This window comes from Chroicocephalus ridibundus, chromosome 12 (assembly GCF_963924245.1).
Source record: "Chroicocephalus ridibundus chromosome 12, bChrRid1.1, whole genome shotgun sequence".
NCBI lineage: Eukaryota > Metazoa > Chordata > Aves > Charadriiformes > Laridae > Chroicocephalus > Chroicocephalus ridibundus.
Window position 1 is genome coordinate 17,887,977 of NC_086295.1, and position 20,440 is coordinate 17,908,416.

At 52.3% G+C, this 20,440-nt stretch overlaps 1 protein-coding gene across 9 annotated transcripts in view; it reads left to right on the forward strand.

The window, feature by feature from the left end:
• Window positions 1-17,934, forward strand: part of DLGAP4 (DLG associated protein 4) — a 179,612-nt gene extending 161,678 nt beyond the window's left edge. For 7 of the 9 annotated variants that reach the window (XM_063349695.1, XM_063349697.1, XM_063349699.1 and 4 more), the window contains 6 exons: window positions 9,627-9,988; window positions 11,422-11,513; window positions 11,984-12,393; window positions 14,050-14,141; window positions 15,809-15,961; window positions 16,738-17,934. In XM_063349695.1, coding sequence (XP_063205765.1) covers window positions 9,627-9,988; window positions 11,422-11,513; window positions 11,984-12,393; window positions 14,050-14,141; window positions 15,809-15,961; window positions 16,738-16,953 — 1,325 coding nt within the window. In that variant the 3' untranslated portion in view covers window positions 16,954-17,934. Of the gene's footprint in view, window positions 1-9,169; window positions 9,378-9,626; window positions 9,989-11,421; window positions 11,514-11,983; window positions 12,394-14,049; window positions 14,142-15,808; window positions 15,962-16,737 lie in introns of those variants that run through there. The other 2 variants (XM_063349702.1, XM_063349703.1) reach the window with 2 other exon arrangements.
• The last annotated feature ends 2,506 nt before the right edge of the window (window positions 17,935-20,440 follow it).

Consider the following 20,440-nt stretch of genomic DNA (forward strand, 5'->3'; position numbering starts at 1 on the left):
TGTATTCAAGGAGAGAGCCCTTTGCTTCTGTATTGGGGGGGGGGCTCTTTGACTGTAACATTTGAGAGATGTCCCGTGAGTTTGAGCTCTTTTTCCTGCAGATATGTCCAGTTCTTTTGTTTCAACAATGTGCAGGAACTTACTGTACTTGGCAGTGGTCAAGCAAGTGCAGGGCATCCCTTGTGGCAGATGAATGCATAGGTGATAAATACTGTCCTGCCAGTGTAGACGTAGAGATCCGCGGGTGTGCCGTGACCAAGGTGGGTGCTGAACCTGAACAGGAGCAGCAAGCGACAAGTCCTTAACAGCTCTGTGCCCGCTTGACCAGCAAGCGGTTTCCCAGCTGGGAAGCCAAGACCTATTGGCACAGGTCTTTGTTCAGTGGTGTAGCCCTTGCAAAGGTGGAAGCGCTTGCCGCTCGGTGGTGCGGAGGAGGCAGCTGTGTTTGCTTCTTCGGCTGGATTGTGGTGGGGCTTCAGGGAAGTAGGTGTTTACTACTTTTCTTTCAGCAACAAAATGCCAGATAGCTGAAATGTAGTCTACAGACCCTGGTACGGGCTGTACCAGCGGGGAGCTGGAATACGGGTCAAGCACGTACGTGGGTTGGATGGTGGGTGCTCCCAGAGGAAGCCAGTGGGCCTGTGTGGGAAGACTGGTACTCGTTAGTAAGGGCATCTCCCCTCTATGTGCTTGTCTCACAGGTGAGTTGATGCCGTTTGCTTCAGGTGGAAATAGCCACTTCCTGTAGCTGTTTGGGTCAGAAGTGACCTGGGTACAGCTCCAAGTGGGGTCTGGTCATCTTCCGTAGCTGCCGGTAGGAAGAGCTGCAGCTTGGTGGGGTTTCAGGGTATGACCCCAGGCTGCTTCAGTGGGGGAGATGGGCCTGCTGCCCCTCGTCTCTCCTTGGTCGCTGCTGCAGAGACCCACCTTCCCTCAGTGTGGCCTCTCTGGTGTGCTCCCTGATGTTTCTGGGGTTCTCTCGCTTCTGGCTGGGAGACCGGGGGCTGGTGTGAGGGAGTGCCCCTCTGCCTGTGGAAAGGGTTGGGGCAGAGAGCCCAAGGCCTTGTTTTCTGTCCTGGAAACAAGTGTCTGTCTTCAGCTGGTTGTATGGTGGGAGAAGCAACAGCCCACAGGCTATGGCGTGGCAGTGGTCCCCTTGTCCCAGCTGTCACTCCAGCCATGCCCAAGCAGGCTGCAGGGCTTGCTGCTCTACCTACTGAGCTGTGCCAGGGACAAAAGCTGGGCAACAACAAGGGGAATGTGAGCTTGGATTTCTCCACCAACCTCCTTCAGAACTGCTTGAGGTGACGTTGGATGGTCTGGGGCGGGAGCTGGGCTGTAATGCGGAGGTGGTGGTGCTTTTCCCCTGGTGCCGCTGTCTGGGAGGAGCACCTGGAGCACGCTCTGTCATCTGACTTGCAGGCACAGCCTGGTTTGTGTATCAGCTCCAGGATTATAAGGAAACACCAGGTATGGGGTAAGCGAAGCTGAAGGCTGTGGGGAGCTGGTGAGGTGCTAACGATGTTCCTCTTGATTATCTGAGAGCTTCAGAAGGGCTCTGCTGGGCTGGTCACTCCGTGGGCATCTTTAGCCTCCATGGAGGTGACACACAGCTTGGACTGTACGGTGGAGGAGCTGCTCGCTCCAGGATGCTGCTGGTGAGGGTGTAGACTGCAGCCTGGTGGAGTGAGGACTGTGGCAGGAGAGCCCACACACAGCCCATCCCCAGCTTAGTCCTGGTCGGCAACACGTTTCCCTGTTGGGGGCCTGTTTTCCTCTGCGTGGTATCGAGGTGACATTGTTCTTTTTTCAAAGATCAGCACTACTAAGATTTATGAAGGGAAAACACGGGAGGGAGTAGGTATTTATAGCATTTCCATAAACAGTCTCTTTAAACGAATGCAGTCACTTAACTTGGTCTTCCAGGAGTGTGGTTTTGTTTAACCAGTGTAAGACTTCTTTTAAAATTTCTCCAGTGCTCTAAAGACAGTCATTCTTTCCGAGCAAAAGGTGACATCTCCACGTGGATTCCTCATCTTGTCTAGACGGAAATATCTTCCTGTTGATTAATAAAATTTGGGTACGTTTCTCATCTGCGCCTCTAACCGATGCAAGGTATCTTGCCCTTCAGTCTGCTTCTATACATGCCAAATACAGATTTGGGGAGGCCTGCGTGCTGCAGCCGCGGCCGTAAAGGCTAGAAACACTTTGTTTTAGCAGAAAACAAAAAGGTCTGAAGTGATTGCTGTGAACCATGAAATCAATAAAGATCTGTGTTGTCTTCAGTAGCAGTTGTAACTGGGCATCGTTTTTACTTGGACTCTCTACAAATAAAACATCCTGCAGTTCATTATAGTTTCAACCTTGAAGTGTTCTGTGAGCTGATGAAAATCAGAAGTCGGGCCGCTTGGAATGTGGCTGTTCCAGTTCCCTTTGCTATTGGAAACTGCCTCTAAATGCAGTCCTCCTGCCACCTGTGAGACCCGGTGGCAAACACCAGCCGAAAGACGTGGGACCAAAATCCCTGAGGGGCTAACGCAACTGGTGGTGGTTCTCGCTTGCTGCGAGATTATTGGCTTGGCTCATTTAAAAGACAAATGAGCTTGTCTTGTAGTAGGAGAGATTATTTCAGAGCGTGTTGCTTTATGCAGGAGGAAATGAGGTCATTTCTTCAGATCTTGGCGTGGAGAAGGCGGGGGGGGGGACACGCATGGAGCGGGAAGGCAATAGCCCTGCCCGTGTGGCTGAGGGCAGCCTGACTTGCCTTCGCACCCAGCTGGGGCTTGGAGCCTTGGAAGTGATTTAACAAAAACGGGGATGGCTTGAATAGGTCCTTGAAGTCACTGGAACGATTAGAAATACCGGGCTGTATGGAATCAGCGATAGCAACAGAATAACCGGGCGCTTCATGCTAGAGGCACGCTTGAGGGCAATTATGAGATTTAAATCTAAAACCAAATACCTCGGCTATGATCTTGGCGGTGCTGCCAGGTACTGAGCAGGTAAGCGCAGCCTGGTGGCGTCTGAACAGGGCTCTCAAGGCAGTGCTGGATTTAATTTTCTTCTATGACTCCTGCATTTAGTCTTCCCAGATGCCAACGCGCGGTTCCCTGGAAGGGGAGGATCACGGCGTGCCCAACTGGTTTGGGGGTGAGGAGGGCTCTCCAGGCTAAGGCTCTGAAAACAGCTCTTCTGCCCGGGGCTGCGTCAGTGGGTATCGCCCAAGCCCCTGAGGACAGCAGGTAGTGCCATGTGAAGATGCCAGTTTGGAAACATGCTGCTTTCTAAAAATAATCATGCGAGGAAGACTATAAACAGCCAGCCCTCCCCCAAAAATCAATCATCCACAGCACAGTTGTGAATGCTTAACAGCTTGCTTAAATAAGCCTGAGCAGATCCTATGAGCAGGAAGAGTCTAGTGCTGCAAAGCTGGAAGCTTAAGCAAAACTTACACGTTTTCTTGTTCTTCCGTACCCTTTTGGAGCGTGGCTGATGTTCACAAGCAAACTTAGCTGATGGTGCTGCAGACTAAGGTGTGTACCTGCTCCAGTGCCCCTATGGATTATAGTCCTACATCATAGCACAAGCTGATTTTAAAATATAATTTTAAAATTTGACCTGCAGCGACTCGAGCGGGTTCATACCACATGGAGCTGTAGCCCTTTGAGGGGTACGTCAACAACCAGAACACTTGTAACTGGTAGGACCGGCCTCTGAGCCATGAGGACGTGCTGCCTGCTGGGTTGGTCCAGTAATACCTCTCCTACAGACACAGCAGGGATGCTCTTGGCTTCCTCAACATCTTCTCTCTTCCCACAGATGCAAGAAATGCTGGAACTTAGCTCAGAGTTGTACTGAGGGAGAAGGGCGGATTGTTCTAGGTGGGCTTGCTCCCCCTTTTGCTTTCGAAACCTGTTTGAGGTAAGGTGTGGTTTCTGGGCTTGCTGCACGGTCAAAAGTCCGTGTTTTCTGGTTGCAGAAAGCTTCAGTGGGGTTAATTTGTAATTGCACTGATCAAAGTATCTGCAGTTCTTCAAGGCTTCTGATCTTTCTGTGTTTCTTTCCTTTGCAATGTTTCTTAGAGCCATAAACTTGTTTTCATAGCTCACATAGACAACCCTTGGACCACATGTATGTTAACAGGGGCATTTTTTTTGTTGGCGCGATGCGATTCCCTTCTAGCAAAATCTGTGATGCTCTTCAGCTGCGCCGAATGGCATGAAGGCATTCCCAGGAACAAGACAAGGGGATGCTGCAGTTTCCCCCTGTAAATAGAGCAGCGCGAGCGGTGTTTGTACTGTCTGCTGGGAGGCGGAAGGATGAATTTGAATCTGGCTTATTGACCCTGAACACCACCGATCTTTCCCGGGAAACTGCTGCCTTTCTGTGCCGCTGTGCTGCCCTCCCCTTGTTTTGCCTGGCTGCGGCGTTCGATATCAGATAGCAATTGATTTACTTTCCCCATTTACATTGCAGCCCTGCGGGTGTAAACAGCAGCTGGGAAACTTGAGCTGCGCTGCTGGTAAACACGCCGGCAGAACCACCGCGCCCTCCCCTCGGCTCAGCTCCCAGCAGGACGGTGTCGCGGGCTCACGGGTGGGTGGCAGGGGAACGCCAGGCGGCTGGTGGGCCGGGCCGGGCGCTCTCCTGGGGAAGAAGAGAGGCCGTGCGGAGTAGGGAGACAAGGGATTTAACTGGAGGGCCATACAGCCAAGCTGTCCTCCAGACACTGACAGTTTGGGTGGCCCTCCCTTCTCCTAGGTAATAGCCGCTGTAGCGCCCCGGTACAGTAATGCAAGGCAGCACGGGCGTCCTGTGTTATGGTGGTGCAGCCGCAGCTTAGCAAGGGGCGCTTCTGCGACCGCTCTCTTCAGCTTGCTCCTACGCTGCTCTGGGATGAGCTGCGCGAGGCCGGGCATGAGACTTGGCCTAGGAGTTTCTGTAGCTATTTAAGATGGTGCGCTCTGGTCAGACAGCCCTGGCAGAGGGGCTGTGGGCACCCCTCAGCCGTGGGGGGCTGCCTCCTCTGTGACTGGCAGGGCTCTTCCTGCCCACGGCTCCGCTCCGGAGGGCAGCCAAAAGCAGCCCTTTGGCCCGAGCAGCCAAAGATGTGGGCTGCCCTCCGGTGCATGTCAGAGTTGAACTTTTTCCTCCGTCTTCAGCGGTGGTGTCCTGCATGAGCAGGTGTTGGTGGCAGATGAACCATTTCAGCACGTGGCCGAGAGGCCGTTCAGCCGTACAGCCAGGGGCGCTCGCTGGGATGGGGCAAAGCTCCAGTGAGGAATGCTGTACCTGTGTAGCATGCTGTGCTCTGTGTCGGGTAGGGGTAGTCAAGATTTCTGCTGTAAGGGCAAGGAGCAGGCAGGCATCCGAAACAAGGCAAGTTTTAACTTGCTCAGATCTACAGTACACCTAAGGAGGCTTTTGGGGATGTCCAGCAGAGAACACGGGGAAGGAGAGGGAGCGATCATGCGGTGTCTGTTGCTTAACGCCTCCATGTCTCCTGCTGTGCCGGCCGTTTGTACATTGACACAAGGAACCAGATTCTGTAAAGCGACATCCCATGGGCCAAGGTCAGCTCTGGGGTGCAGCTCAACCCATGCTTGCACGAGTGGTGCCATCTAATCTGGCACCTCTGAAAGAGGCATCCCAGTGGTGAGCTGGACTTGCTTGGAGATGCTGAACACTTCCGAGCCGGTGCCGCTTGAGCACCCGCAGCGGATCCTGCTGCTGTCGTGAGTGTAGGGGCTTCCCCTCTGCGTGGGCAAGGGGACGAAGTGGGACTGCAGGTCGGATGTGAATGCCTCTGCCCTTTTAGTTGTCCATTAGTGAGGACCTTGCAGTGCAGTTGCGCGGTATTTACATGACCGAGTAAGTATGGGATGAAGGATGCGTGTAGCTGTGTTTTGGCATGTAAATTTGCCAAGTTGAAGCACTTGCATCTAACACTTTAGGAAATTATTGTAGGTGTTTTTTGTTTTTTTTTTTTTGAAGTGCATGGCGAGTTCCTGTCCTGGCTTGGGGACACAGCAGCTGTGGGCTCAGGCTGCCTTGGGTGGTTTACACGGCATGTGTCGGCACTGGGGACTGATCAAGCTGAAAAATAACCCCATCCCCAGACGTATTGGCCTGTCCTGGTTATTTTTCAGCTATGTGGTTCCCTACGGCAAGTCCCTCCTGTAGCCATGGGGGCTGTGTGTCAGGGGGTGGGGGTGAGCTGTCAGGATAGGTCCCACTCTCGTGGCTATCAGGACACTGCTCAATTTGTGCTGGACTTGGGGCACTGGGAGGAACTGGTATGGGTTTTGTGCCTTCCTGATCCCCTGTTCAGGTTCACACTGAAAGGCAGCTTGGTTGGCAACGCCGTTGTAGGCTCCTTAGTTCTCCTGTAGCAGTAGCACCGTTGCAGTGCTGCTCAGCATCTTTGGGCTTATAAATGCTTTTGGAAACGGAGATCTCCTCCTCTCTAACCCTCTCCTTTTAGCTCTGTCTTTGAAGTGGAACATTAGCTGTTAATATGGTAAATATTAGGATGCGTCAATACAGGCACGTGTAAATACTGTCAATAAGGCACATGGTGTGGCTCTGTGATTTCCCCGCAGGGAATATGACCGGGCTCCCAGGGATGCTCGGATGTGGCTCTGACCCCACTGGAGACTGTGAGGCAGCTGGGACACCCCTCCTGGGCACCCCGCGAGCGTGGGCAACCTCCGCTCAGGCGGAGGGACCCCTCTGCGGAGGAAAAAGAGCTACCGGGAGGCCCACGTCCTGTGAAACACCCCTTCCCATACCTGCAGTCAATTCGGATCAGGTTCGTTTGATACCTCTCAGTTAATTGTGCTGAAACCATGCAGGGAACGGAAGGCACCCTGTGGTGGGCTGAGCCAGAATTGGTTGTGTCCGGTTGCCCCGAAAGATGAAAATGTCTGTCAGGTACCCTGCTGCGTGTTCCCCGGGGCGTGCAGGCAGGGCAGGTTTGGGGGTGGAAGGTTGTGTTGGGCAGCAGCAGATGCCTCTGCCCGCTCTCACGGTCCCCAGGGAGTCAAAGGATTCCCGACAGAGCACAGAGACTGGTCTGTAATCTGGTACTTAATTTGTTAATGCGCTGGTGGCTACTTTGGGGACGGAAATGGTAAAGTTTAAAGTCTTTCTGTATTGTTTAATGAAAATGGTCTGTATCTATATCTGCATGTATATATCTATCGCTGTGTCAGCAGGTTTTGGGGAGGTTACGTATGCGCCTGGGGGGTAGGAGCTTGGAATTTGAGGTGCAAAACTTTACTGAGATCAGGGAATATGGGCTGGTGGAGGGAACCCAAGGGAATGACAGCCCCTGCAGTCATCAAAGCTGCACTAGGGAAACACTTAGAAACTGGGTTTGGGTTTGTACAGCCCGTCTGTGTCACTGGCTGGGGAGGTGTATGGGTCTGTGCTGGTCTCTGTCAACATCTGGGCGGATCTGTGCATGGGGGAACGGTGAGCATGGGTTTTCAATTTGAAGGACAGAACCCCTTTGCTGGAGACTGAGCTCCTGGGAGCAGGAACCAGGGAGAGTGACAGCCCTGCCACCGGCAGAGCTTCCCACACCGTTGTGCTGTAGTGATGCTGTAGGGACGCTTGGTTTGTCATTGGCGATGTGGGGAAAGGACTGCCCTGTGAACACACCCCGGTAACGTGCTAACTCACCGACGCCAGGAGCAAGGGAATGCCGTTCCCTTTCAATACGTAAGGTACAATTCGGGCGGGCTGACCTGGCCCTCCGTGATCCAGAGGGGTGATGGAGCTGATCTGCTCATAGCCTGGAGCAGCAAAGCTCCCTACCCAACCTGCAGGACCAAAGCACAGCTGAGCACCACCGCTGAGACACCAAGGCAAGGGCAGGGGAATCCCTGCAGGTGCTGCCCGGACGGCACAGGGTCACCCTGAAAGCTGCAGCAGCCCTGATCCTGCAGCTCCCGTCCGGGGCAGTGGGGCTGTAGGGCTCAGCACACCCTGGCCACGCAGACCTACCACCCCTCTGCGAGGAACCTGGCAGCAGCACTAAGTCTCCTGCTCCAGGACCGTGGCCCTTCCAGGAGGTATAATGGGTGGCTGGGGCAGTGCCATGCGAGGAGAGAGGATGGTGTGAGCCCCTCTGGTTATGTCTTGGAGTGGAGCAACGTTATGTGTGGTAAAGCTCCCCTGCATACCCATGAAGGGGCTCAGAGACGATAACAGGAGGGGGAGCCCAAATCCTGCCCTGCTGGGCTACTCCTGGGGCCATCGGCCCCTCACAAACCCAGAGCGTGGACAAGGAGGGACACACAATGGCAGGTGGGACCCCAAGCCAAGGACCCCTGAGCACTGAACACCCTGTCCAGGCCTTTCCTAGGGTTGTCCCAGCAGAGCCTCAGCCCTAGTGTCCAGGCATGACACCCATCACCAGGAGCCATGGGGAGCAGCTCTCCAGATGACCTTTTGGACTGAGGAGGTTGCTGACAAGGGCTGGGACACATTATGGGGTGCAGGGGAAAAGCAGTTGGGGATCGCGCAGGACTTGGTGGGATATTTAGGGGAGGAACGAAAGGTGGGACAAGAAAGGGGATTTGGTGATTTAGGGAGGAACAAGAGTGGGAAATGCAGGGGTAAGGGCACAAAAGGGGTCAGTTGTGTAGGTAGTTGGCTGGTCAGCGTGGTTTTCTGGCCGTGCCCTGCCCAGAGCAGTCTGTCCTCTCTTGGCAGCAGCCGGAGCAGGACTTTGGCTTCAGGCGCTTGTACGTCCAGGAACTGGGCAGACTGAGTGCTTGAGCACAGCTGCTGCAGGATCCACCTTTGTGTGTGTATCGTCACTAACGGACTTCCACCCTGTCAAGCCAGAGACAGGAGCAGGATGAGGCCATTGCCGCTGTGCGTGTTCACGTGGGTGCTCTTCTACGACCTGTGTGGCTGGCCACGTAGGTGTACGTACACGTGGTGGACATGGGTGCTCTGTGTGCCTGCTGGGAACGCATCTTCAGCCTCACCACTGGTTGGACCTGGGGACGTGGAGCAGCAGCAGCCTCGCTGCTCTTGGGCTGTTCCATCCAGATGATGTATTTTCCTCTAACGCTAGGTTTTTAAAGTATCTCACAAACGTTCGTTCCTACCATCAGCATCTAACAAACTTTGTGGCTTCTTTCCATTTTTATAGGAAAAAAACACCACCCTGGTCCAGACACTGAAACTTGTCAACCGATGGGACAAAGAGCTGAGACACTTGGCTGTACTAGGACACTAAAACATAGGGTTTAGCCAAAGAAAATTTCCCCAGCGTGGAGGCTTACACCTGCCAAACCCTGTAGCATTCTTGGGAGGCTTTTCTATACCTCTCCTCCATTTCCAGCCTTTCATGTATCATGGTATTCCTTTTGACTTCTTTTGCAAGCTAGCTCTGGCTCTGCCTTCCGCTTCCCCTTATGCTTTGGTTTGGGTTTCCCAGTGGGAGCTGCTGGCTGTAGGCTGTTTCTGCATTTCTGCCTCCAGCTTCTGCTTGGAGGCTCCTCTTGGATGTTGTGACTGACCTGCTTTTTCTTTCTCTTTCACTGTATCTCTCTCTCTCCCCAATCTGTCTCTCGCATCCTCCCTTCTTCCCACCTCCGTTACTGCAGGTTCATCATGCCTAGTGGCATATAAAAAGACTCCACCTCCTGTCCCACCTCGGACCACATCCAAGCCGTTCATCTCTGTCACTGTGCAGAGCAGCACTGAATCGGCGCAGGACACCTACCTGGACAGCCAGGACCACAAGAGTGAGGTGACCAGTCAGTCGGGACTCAGCAATTCTTCGGACAGCTTGGACAGCACTAGGACACCCAGTGTGACGAGGGGGAGCGTCGTGACTCCAGCGAGAGAGACTCCAGAGTTACCCCAGAAAAATGCAACTTTGAAAAGTGATAAAGGGACTCTGACTAGCGAAGAGCCTAAAGTGGAGAATATCCCCAAAAGAAAGCTGTCGTCTATAGGAATACAAGTATGGAATAGTTTGTTCTCCTTTGTCCTAAGGAATGTCCTTACCCCATCCATTTAGCGTGTGCATTTTGTGTGACCAGGTGTGCATCTGAACTCGCTTAGAATAGCAAGAGAAACTAACCGCCTTGTCAGCCTAACTTCCTGTGTTCCCAGGGGTGAAATGCAGCAGAGGCTTTCCATAACAGACCAGAAATGACTAAGTTCTTCTAGTACAAAATTAAAAAGTTTCATAAAGCAGTGGGACCGTGTTAACTGGGTGAGTCCCTCTGAAGAGGCCTTTCGCCGTTGGTATCCCTGTGCTCTGTACTGTGTATTACTTAACATCGATCTGCTCCTTGTCCGTCGTGGTTCTAGAGACCACTTTCTTCTGAGAGGTGGGCCCTTTGACTTGACATCCACGTAGTGTGGGCTGCTGCAGTGCCAAATGATCCCAGGGCTGTAGGAAGGGGGGAGCAATTCCTTGCTGTCCGCCATTCCCAGCAGGTGGCTGCTTCTCTTGCTGGAAGCATTTAACTCTGTGAGAATCAAGGGAAATAAGCTGTTGGTGTAGTCAAATATTTGAGAACCCATTGAGTAGCGTAAACCTGTGCTTTATCCAGCAAAGCTTAAGTTACCTGCCATTGTCCACTCTTCTGGTGGACAGATTGCAGACGGTTACGGACGGCTGACTGCCGCAAGCAAACTTGGTCTGTCCCAAAGTGCTGGTTCCTGCAGAGAGGAACGTGAGCGCTTGGGCGAGTCCAAATGCAGGATCTGGGCTTTGACCCACCACGTGTGTGTGTGTGTGCGCGCCCTGAATAAGTTCTCCACTGGCTTTCCAGAAAGGCTGGCTGGCCAGTTAGGTACGTGTGATAGCGAAGGCTTTTCTGCAGGGCTAGTGGGGCGAAACACGTGCTGAAGGGGCAGCAAGGCAAGAGAACTTGCATTGGAGAGGCTGACTGCATTCCTCTCCTCTTCCTTTTCTGAGCTGGTTCCCAAGCCGCCTGCCCCAGAGCCTGGATTTCCTTCCTAAAACCTTCTACCCCTCTTATCCAGAGCTGTGGAGGGTGTCAGTCCCGGGGAGAGAGGAAGCTGGGCTTTGCTGTCGGTCTTAAATCAGATCGCTGCCATCTCTTGGCCTTGGCCCACGTCAGATGCCACACATGCAGCTGCTCCTTCAGGGGGACGCAGCCCTTCCCCGGCGTGCCGCAGCCATGCAAACAGCGGTGGACGGCAGCGCCATCTCTTAGAGCAGACACCTGGCGGGATACGGTCCTGATGCCCCAGTGGGGGCAGCCCCGAGCAGCAGCCTCGTGCCTCTCCTAAGAGGACCCCTCCGGTTGGCGTGTGGTGTCAGCATGCTGTGTGTGTGTGCAGCACTCCTGGTCTACTAATGTGAATTCCAGCAGCAAGTTCTTGTGTCTGTTTTTGTCTGTATTTTTTTCGTTTAATAAGGTTGACTGCCTTCAGCCAGTGGCAAAAGAGGAGCCTCCTCCACCAGCCACCAAATTCCAGTCCATCGGGGTACAGGTAGAGGACGAGTGGCGGTAAGTGAAAGACGCAAGCTTTTGTAGTTTCCTTTCTTTTAAATTGCGCTTCCCCCACTTTTGCTTAGGCCTTTTCCCCTTCTTTGTTCCAATATGAGTGGTGTTGAATGGGGGCCCATGGAGAGCTCTTCTTCCACAGCACACACCCACTGCAAAAAACACTTGTTCTGCAAACAGCCAAATCGATGGGAGTTTGAAATTTAGAGGAAAAAAAAAAAAAAGCCCAAGATGTAATTATAGATGTGCGTCAGTCCTCTCGTCTGAACGGCCTATTGCAGTAAGCAGGCAACCTTATAATTCTGTCTGTCTGAATGTGTGGCGTGTGTTTGTGTGTGAGGAGGGGCAGGGCGGGCAGGGTGAGGCTCAGCTGCAGGCGTAATAACCAAACGCGTTTCACTGTCTGTGTGAGGCCAGCCAGGTCGAGTTCTGCTATTTAATTTCTGCTTTTTTTTTTTTTTTGGTCTCTCTAGAAACAGCCACTCTCGCAGCATGTCCTCCAAACAGGACACAGACTCTGACACGCAGGAACCTAGTAACTCTAGCTGTAAATCATCTGAGAGAAGCCTCGCTGAGTGCCCCCAACACAACAACTCCGTTGGTGTTGATGCCACTACCAGGCAACCAGCCAAGCCCTCACAGATTAAGAGAAACCTCTCCTATGGAGAAAACAATGACCCAGCCCTGGAGCCTTCCTCTCTCCCTCCTCCTGACCCCTGGCTTGAGACGTCCTCCACCTCGCCATCAGAACCCACGCAGCCAGGGGCCTGCCGGCGGGACGGGTACTGGTTTCTGAAGCTGCTGCAGGCAGAAACAGAGCGGTTAGAAGGCTGGTGCCGCCAGATGGACCAGGAGACCAAAGAGAACAATCTCTCTGAAGAAGGTAGGTATGGTCAGCCTTCGGACACGAGACTGGAGCAGCCTAGAGGCTCCTCCCTCCCGAAAGAGTTGTGACCAAGTATTGAATCAGGTTTCTGCAGTTAAATTGCTGATAGCCTACGGAGAGAGAGAACGTGGAGATGAGTGTGGGACAAGGAACAGGTTTGTTTTTGTTTTTTTTTCTCCTCTAGCGTAATACTGTGATGCAGCATGGAAGACTTTCAGGGGATGGTGCAGCTTCTGACCATTCAAAACTGCTAACAGCTTAAATGGATTGCTTTCGGGGAGGCTGTGGGATCTTTCTCCCTGCCTAACCCGTTGTACTCCGGCGGGCAGGTGGAAGTTTAGTTGGCAGCGGGGCAGAATGAACGTGACTTCTGAGCTGCTTTGATCTGTTGAGTCGGTACACTTGTCCTCACGGCAAAGAGGAGGTTTCTTCATATGGGAAAGCTTCCCTGAATTTGTGCTAAATACCCCAGAAGCGCGTGCACAGGGAATACAAGGCCGCTTGGTTTTACTGGGTTCCGTCCCAATTAGGCTTGTTCCGTTATTTTCAAATGAGTTGGCAAAACCTGCGCTGCTTGCAGATGGTGTGTACAGAGTGACAGAAGTAGGTGACTAGGCTGCAGAGGGCAGGATCTTTGGTTTGAGTCTGGCTGATGACGACCTTTTTTTTTTTTTTTTTTTTTTTGATACCTGCGAAAGGTGAAATAATGGTGAGACTCGGTCGTAGCTCGCTGTCACGGCTAGGGCTCGGGGGAGCTCATCTCTAATCCTATTGCACTAAGATGCCGCGCTAGCTGCAAACCGGACAGGCAGTGCCAGGGCTCTCCCTGCCTTGGGGGATGCCCTTGTTTCGCTTGTGGCAAGAAAAGACACCAAGACTAGTGTGGCATTGTATCTGTGACCTCCAAAAGCAGTTTCCTAGTAGGTTCTGTAACAGAGAACCTGGTGAGTACAGAAGGGCGCCCAGTTTACGCTTGTCCCACCGAGATCTATAAACAGGAGGTGCAGCAGCAGACCAGGGAGGAGAAGGGGAATCAGTTCATCCCTGTTCATGGTGCAGTTGCACACGCTGTGCGTCTCTCAACCCTACCTTTGGAAGGGAAAAGCCTGTACGGTGTTTTTTCCGTTAATGGGCAGAGGAACGTTGCCATACCCAGAGGCTTCTTGAAAAACCCACTAAGAGCAGCATAAAGTCCTGGGTTATTAAAAGCCCCAGCCTGCCAGCAAATCCCTTCCTAGTAAATGGAAGCTGGAGACGGTTCTCCTGCCCCTTGCTGCCTTCACCTCGTGCACGAGTGGAAGAGCCGGTTGTGATCTGCCGGCAGATCTGTTCGCTGAGGCTGCGCTGGCGGCATGTCTGATGGGCTGAAGGCAGTTTACGTTTTGCAGGTTCTGCAAACTCTGATGTAGTGTCCTCGGTCTGGCCTGCTTTTGACCTGCTCTAGAAGGAGCAGTAAGAGGTGGCAAAGACACCTGTAGATTCGAGTTTCAATACTTCTCTTCCTGAGAGCAGTTACTTCCTTGGGGGGTCTCTGAAACTCCTTTTCTAATGAATCAAGAGTGATTCTTTGCTCCAGAAACACCTGAGTTCATTGCTGCGTTTCATATTCTGTTCAACTGAGGTCTTTTTCTTTTATTTTTCTCCCCCCCCTAGTCTTAGGAAAAGTCCTGAGCGCAGTGGGCAGTGCACAGTTACTAATGTCACAGAAGTTCCAGCAATTCCACGGCCTCTGTGAACAAAACTTGGTGAGTCTGGATCTCTTTCTCCTGATTTTGGGGAGGGGAGGTGTATCTATTTCAACGGCGCGACGGGAATGTGATCGGGTGTTTTACAGCCTACTGTCACTGTAAAAACGAAAGCCAATGCAGCGGTAGCCTACAGCCTGAGCACCGTGCCAGGACGGATAAATGCCGACTTAAAACAGCAGCTGAGCAGTGGGAGGCTGGGCGCTTCACCCTCCCTTCTGAATAGGCAGTTCTCGGGCTGCGCTCCGCTCAAGGCGGGTGTTCGCAATTCCTTTCGGTGCTTCCATGAGGACGTTTGAACCGCTGATCGGGGCGCGCTGAGTACACCAAGTCTCTCTGTGGGCCTGAATGGTCAGGCAGCCATACTGCTCCGTGTCCTGGAAACTACCTCTTTCCTGTTACTTCTAAAGGGCTTTTTGAGGTGAACCACCGAGGTTTCATCAAAGAGGGGGGAATGTTTGAAAAGCCTGCCGTTCTTCCGCACACGTGCTTGGTTTGCACGTAGATTATGTGGATGGTAAAACCGTCCCAACAGGATTGTCCCTCGTTCGCTCCCTCACCAAGCGCTGTTTGAATCGGATCCCTTCAAATGTAGTGCGAGGGTTTGCCCTCGCTGAGAGCGGAACGGGGCTAACGTGGGGATGGGTGGCGACCCCTGTTTTGGTTTTCCCCCCAAGCTTTATCGTGGTATGGATTTTTTATTTTTTTTTTTTTTTTTTGCAAACTTCCTCAGAGGTGATTTCCCCTTTACTTGGCGGGGAAAAAAACCTTAGAGAAGCTCGTGAAGGAGGAGGGGAAGGGGTGAGGCGCTGAGCGTCCACTTGCTCGTCTCTGGCTGCTGAGGGCTGAGAGGTCACAGCGACACCAGTAGCTGCCGGGCTTTGCGCTGGGGTCTCCCTTTTTGACGCTTTGTGCTGAGTTGCTCAGATCTGATCCCGTGCTTTCCTGAGACAATCCGGGCCTGCGATGGCAGTTCAGATGTCTCGGAAACCGGGAAAACTCTGTTCTTGGGAGAAACTGAAGCGACTTAAAATTTTGCAACCCAGCCTGAGAAATACTGATACTTTCAGATTGTTTGGGGCGGGGGGGAATGTGGCAAAGTCGTTTTGCTCGTGAAAGCTCTGTTGGCTGTTTTGGCTTGCCGTACGCTGGCGTGCAAGTACTCCAGGTGTCAGAGCTGTGCCGTGCAGTGTGTTGTGTCCATTTCCCTTATTCCCCACCGTGAAATCGGGATCTCTGTGTAAGAAACCAGCGTTTTACCTCTGAATCGTGTGCTGGGGACCTTTTGGTTGGAGGTTCCTGTTGTGGGATTAGCACTAGCTGGGGGGTGGGGGGAGGAGCGTTGGGGAGAACGGGAGCTACGGCTTTCTGCTACGGAGAGTGTCTCTCTCCAGGATTCTTCATCAGGCTCCTCCAGGAGAAATACAGTCAGGATCTCTGCTTCCTGATCTTTGCAGACGTAGTTTTGACTGTAAATGATGGCATTGTGTCTCTGCCTATTTAGGGATGGTGTCTCCTGTGGGTTCTTGATGCTTCAGTTGTCAGGCAGGTAGACTTACGCGGGATGAATATGTAAGCTGCGCAGGCTGCTCTGCTTGTCAGGAGGGGTATATTCTTTCTGAAAGGTGTGGTTTTTTTCTTTTTTTTTTTTATGCTTTTGCTTCTAGAACCCTAATGCCAATCCCAGACCCACAGCCCAGGACCTAGCCGGGTTTTGGGATCTCCTGCAGTTGTCCATTGAAGACATCAGCATGAAGTTTGATGAGCTGTACCACCTGAAAGCTAATAGCTGGCAATTGGCAGAGACACCGGAGAGAAAGGTGAGTGTGGGGCAGTTGGGAGCGGCCAGAGCACCTCACGGATGTTTCTGGGTATCAGAGGTCTATTCGTGTCTGCAGAAACAAGATCTTTAAGGCTTTTAGCATCTTGTACTTGTGCAGTGTTGTCACACAGCCTTGCGATGCACTGAGACCATTCCTCTTGAGTAACAGGGGAAACAATTTCGTACAAGGGGGGAAAAAGAGTTACGATGGAGAGAGACCGGGGCGATGAGCGGTGTGTGCTTTAAGCAGTGATACAGAGGCCTCTAGTGTTACAAGCGCTGTATGAATAGGTTTTAACTATTCTTGGTGTCTGAGGAGTATTAAAAAAAAAAAAACCACCGGCTGGAACCTTTTGAAAGCGCAGCAGGGGCTGTGTCCCTGGGCCAGGCTTCCCGCCTAGGCATGAGGGTAGGAAGGAGGACGATGGCTCTGGGCAGGGCGACGTATTCAAATTTTGCAGTTCCAGATCAGTTTCAGCCTTCCTGCTGCCGGTGCTGGGCTCTGACCTGTAGCTGGGCCAGACATAGTCTGCAAACTCTGGTCCGCTTCACAGAAGGCCTCTGTACCATGAAATGCGAAATAGCACATTTCTAGAAATCGGGGAAGCTGATTTTTGATGAGTGTCTTGCTCGAGAACTGCTTCTTTCACCTGAGTCATCAATCTCATCGCTTAGTCCCTCGTGCAAGAAGAGTCCCCACCGTATCAGAGAGTAAACTTCTGTATGTGCATTTTTATTTTATGTTTGGGTTTTTTCCTTACTGTCTCCCTAAAGGAAGAGAAGAAACCACCCCCTCCAGTGCCAAAGAAGCCAGCCAAGTCCAAATCCCAACTGAACCGGGACAAAGCCTCTGACTCGGACAAGCAGCGCCAGGAAGCTCGCAAGCGTCTCATGGCAGCCAAGCGGGCCGCCTCTGTCCGGCAGAACTCGGCCACGGAGAGCGCAGATAGCATCGAGATCTACGTACCCGAGGCACAGACCCGTCTTTGAGCAAAGGGGCAGAGGAAGGAACCGTGTGGTTTTTATAAGTCATTAAAAAGGAAAAAAAAAAAAAAAAGGTTCTCTCTAAACTAGTGTGATTTATTCAGTCTAGAGACAATGAGCCATCCTTGAAAAGGGCTCCTGAGTTGGCTTTTTTCTCTCAGCTTTAAGTAATGAAGATTTTAAAAAAAGAAAAAAAGAAAAAAATACCCCTCGTTTTCTCACTGGCTGTGGTGTTGCTGAACGGACTGAACAGACTCCTGGAACCTCCAGCCCCTCGACTTGGAACTTCAGTCTTTTTACTCGTTCTATCTAATGAGAATTATTAGCTTGTTTACAAGAAGAGGACAAGAAAACATGAAGCCTTGAGCACTTGCCATGCTGTGTTCTTCCTCCTCCTCAGTTCCGTTCTCCCTTCTCATCCTTTATTTTTTCCCTCCTCCGGCTCCCTTTATCCCACCTTTTGCATGGCTTCGTTTACCGTGTTAGAAATAACCTCTCTTCCACAGAGCTCCCGAAGAGAACACCCATTCAGTGTGTACTACTGTTGCACTCTGCTAGCAAGCAGCCTTTCTTGGGGTTTGGTTTTTTTTGTTTGTTTTGTTTTCCTTTCGATGGGGATATTGGGGTGGGGGGAGGACGGGGTGGGCAGGGACAGGACAGCGGGTGCGTATTCCTCTGTTTTATTGAAGTGAGAGGATGAGACAGGGTCTGTGGAATGTAATTGCGGAGTCGTTGAAACGCAGCCCCGGAAGCAAATGTGCAATAAGCTGGCGAAGGGGGAAGGGACGGCGCTTGGCTGGCTGATCCCGGGAGAGCAGGACCCCACTCCAGGCACGGGAGGGGAGCGGAAGGACCACAGAGCAACTACAGGCACGATCCACACACGCTTCACTTTGATTTTTCTCCTCTTCCCTTTGCAAAATTCTTTTCCTTGACTTGCTTGTTGAGAAAGAAGCTGCTACACTGGGGGGTGGGGGGGGTGTACCTGTTTCCAAGTGGGCTGGGGAAGGGGGAGGGCTTGGGGAGAGCGTGACGGTGTTTCGGGGTGGGAGGAGTGGGTTTTGTACAAAGAGGAAGGCACAGGCGGCTGGTGGTAGGCTGCCTGCCTGTATGTATGTGTACATATGCACATATACACTTAGCAGTACCTGTACATTTAATTCATACACACGTATACATGCCCATGCGCACAGTGCAGACGGTGTACTTAAAAGCACCTTGGTGAGAATGGGCATATGTATAGCATATATTTTTACATGTACGATATCTAGATGTGTGTAAAAGTGTGTGTAAAAATATATACCCTGTGTGTAATCAGATGACTATTTTTTGCTTATCTCCCTGCTCTCGGGGTAGAGGAAGGATTGCTAAATATTTTTTAGCCCATTTTCCCCTTCGTAGGTCTCCTTTTCCAGTCTGGCTTCTTGAAGCCAGAACTGCCGCCACCAAATTTTTTGCCACCTCCTCAAAATAAGCATCTGGCCCCATCCCGAGTGATCTTGCTGGGGATTTTTTTTTTTTTTGGGGGGTTTTCTTTTTTTTGTTTGTTTCTTCACTTGCTTGAAGGAGTTGGGAGATTGTGTGCTACATTGATGGGGGTGGGGGTAGAATCCCACAGACGTTTCAGCGAGGGTGTTGGTGATCCAGAAGGCAAAAAAAAATAAATAAAAGTGAAATTCTGAATGATGTCTGAGTGACCATTGTATACTGTCCAGTGTTGTTCATGCGTAGCTGATCTTAGAGATTTCTGCCCACCTACCCTAAATTCTCAAATGTGGAATTAGATTCCCATAACGTAACTCAGATTCAGCGTTGGTCTCGATCTTTGTGGGTAGAGACACTGACCCGTTGGGTTGCACTGTCAGGTTTTTGGGGAGGATTGTAAAGATGCAGTTTTAGACATCTCTAGCATTGAAACGGGGAACGGTGATTTACTTTTATTTTTTATTTTTTTTTTTTATATTTACTCTTCAGAGACACTGACTTGTTGGGTTGCACTGTCAGGTTTTTAGGGAGGATTGTGAAGATGCAGTTTTCGACATCTCTAGCATTGAAATCGGGAATGGTGAAATTTTTTTTTATTTTTTTTTTTTTTAATATTTACTCTTCCGCAAGCGGCTGAGGCTGCTGCTGGGCCGCAGGCCTGGAAAGCTGCTTTTTTTTCCAGGGCTGGCAGGCTGTGGGCAGCAGCCTGGCTCCCTGAGGTGTCGAATGATCTTCTTCGCTCCCTGGGGCCGAGATGGCTCCTGGTCCTGGCTCAGCCGCGCGGGGCCCCGGGGCTGCGCTCTGTGGCCGTGGCCAGGAGGGACGGAGCGGGGTGCAAGGCCGGCCCTGTGCTGCCGGGTGCCGCGGGAGAGTGTGGGGCCCTTGCCTGACGCCTTTTGTTTCCCGCCACCTTGGAGGAGAAGAACGTAACAGCCGCGAGGACAGCGGGCTGACTTACCGTAGAAAAACAAAGCAACAACAAAAAAATAATAAATAAACAACTGCAGTTCTGAATTCACAGCTGCCTGCGGTCTCTTGCTCTGGGGGGTGGTGTCTGCACTGGGGCCTTCAGCAGCGCCAAGATGGCTGACGGTGGGGGGGTGGGCGGGGCTGTGCAGGGATAGGTGTGTCTGGCAGAAGTCCCGCCCCTCCTGCAGCCCCATAGGCTGCGTGCCCAGGAAGTGGGGTGCTCTTGCAGGGGTGTGGTGTGCGGTGATTGGCTGGCAAGACCAGCCCCTGCCCCCGGTGGGTCACCTGTAAGTACAACAGGCCCCAGCGCCCTTTCCGTGCTCTTTGTCTCTTTTATACCTGTAGCTTTATGACTCTGTATGTTTAATCTCTACAGCTTTATAAATGTACACATACAAATTGAAATAGATGTGCATGTATACAAGTATAGAAATATACCTCTGAGAAATACATATTTATACGCACCTTTATATAAATAATTCCGTACACACATACATTGCATACAAATGTATGCATTGTTATACCTGGGCAGCACTTCTGGGGCCAAAGGAAGCGGGTGGCCAATCACGGGGCTGCCCGAGAACACGTGGGTATGATACAGCCAATCAGAGCTGTATGACGTCTAACAAAATGGCTGCTCCCCGGCGCAAAATGGCGGCTGAAACAAAATGGCTGCCCCCAGTGCGGATGGGGGGGGGGGGCCGTCTGTGTGAAATGTACTTCCGGGTAAGGCGGTAGGCGGGGTGGCTGGTCCCGCCAGCCAATCATAAGAGAGCGTGTGAGTTTTGGGGGCGAATGGGCGCTGAGGCCGCTGGGAGGGGGCGGGGCAGTTTCCGCTCCCGCCCCCGCGGCCGGTCGCCGGGCGGTGTGAGGGCGGGGTGGTGGCACCGACCTGGGACGGGACGGGTCCTGCCCCATCCACAGCGGACCGGCAGCGCCGCGCCATGGGCCCGGGGGCTCCCCCTGCCCGCCCTGGGCTCGTGGCGGGGGGAGCGCGGCGCCCAGGCTGAGCTTCTCCTCAGCGCCGGCCTGCAGCGCG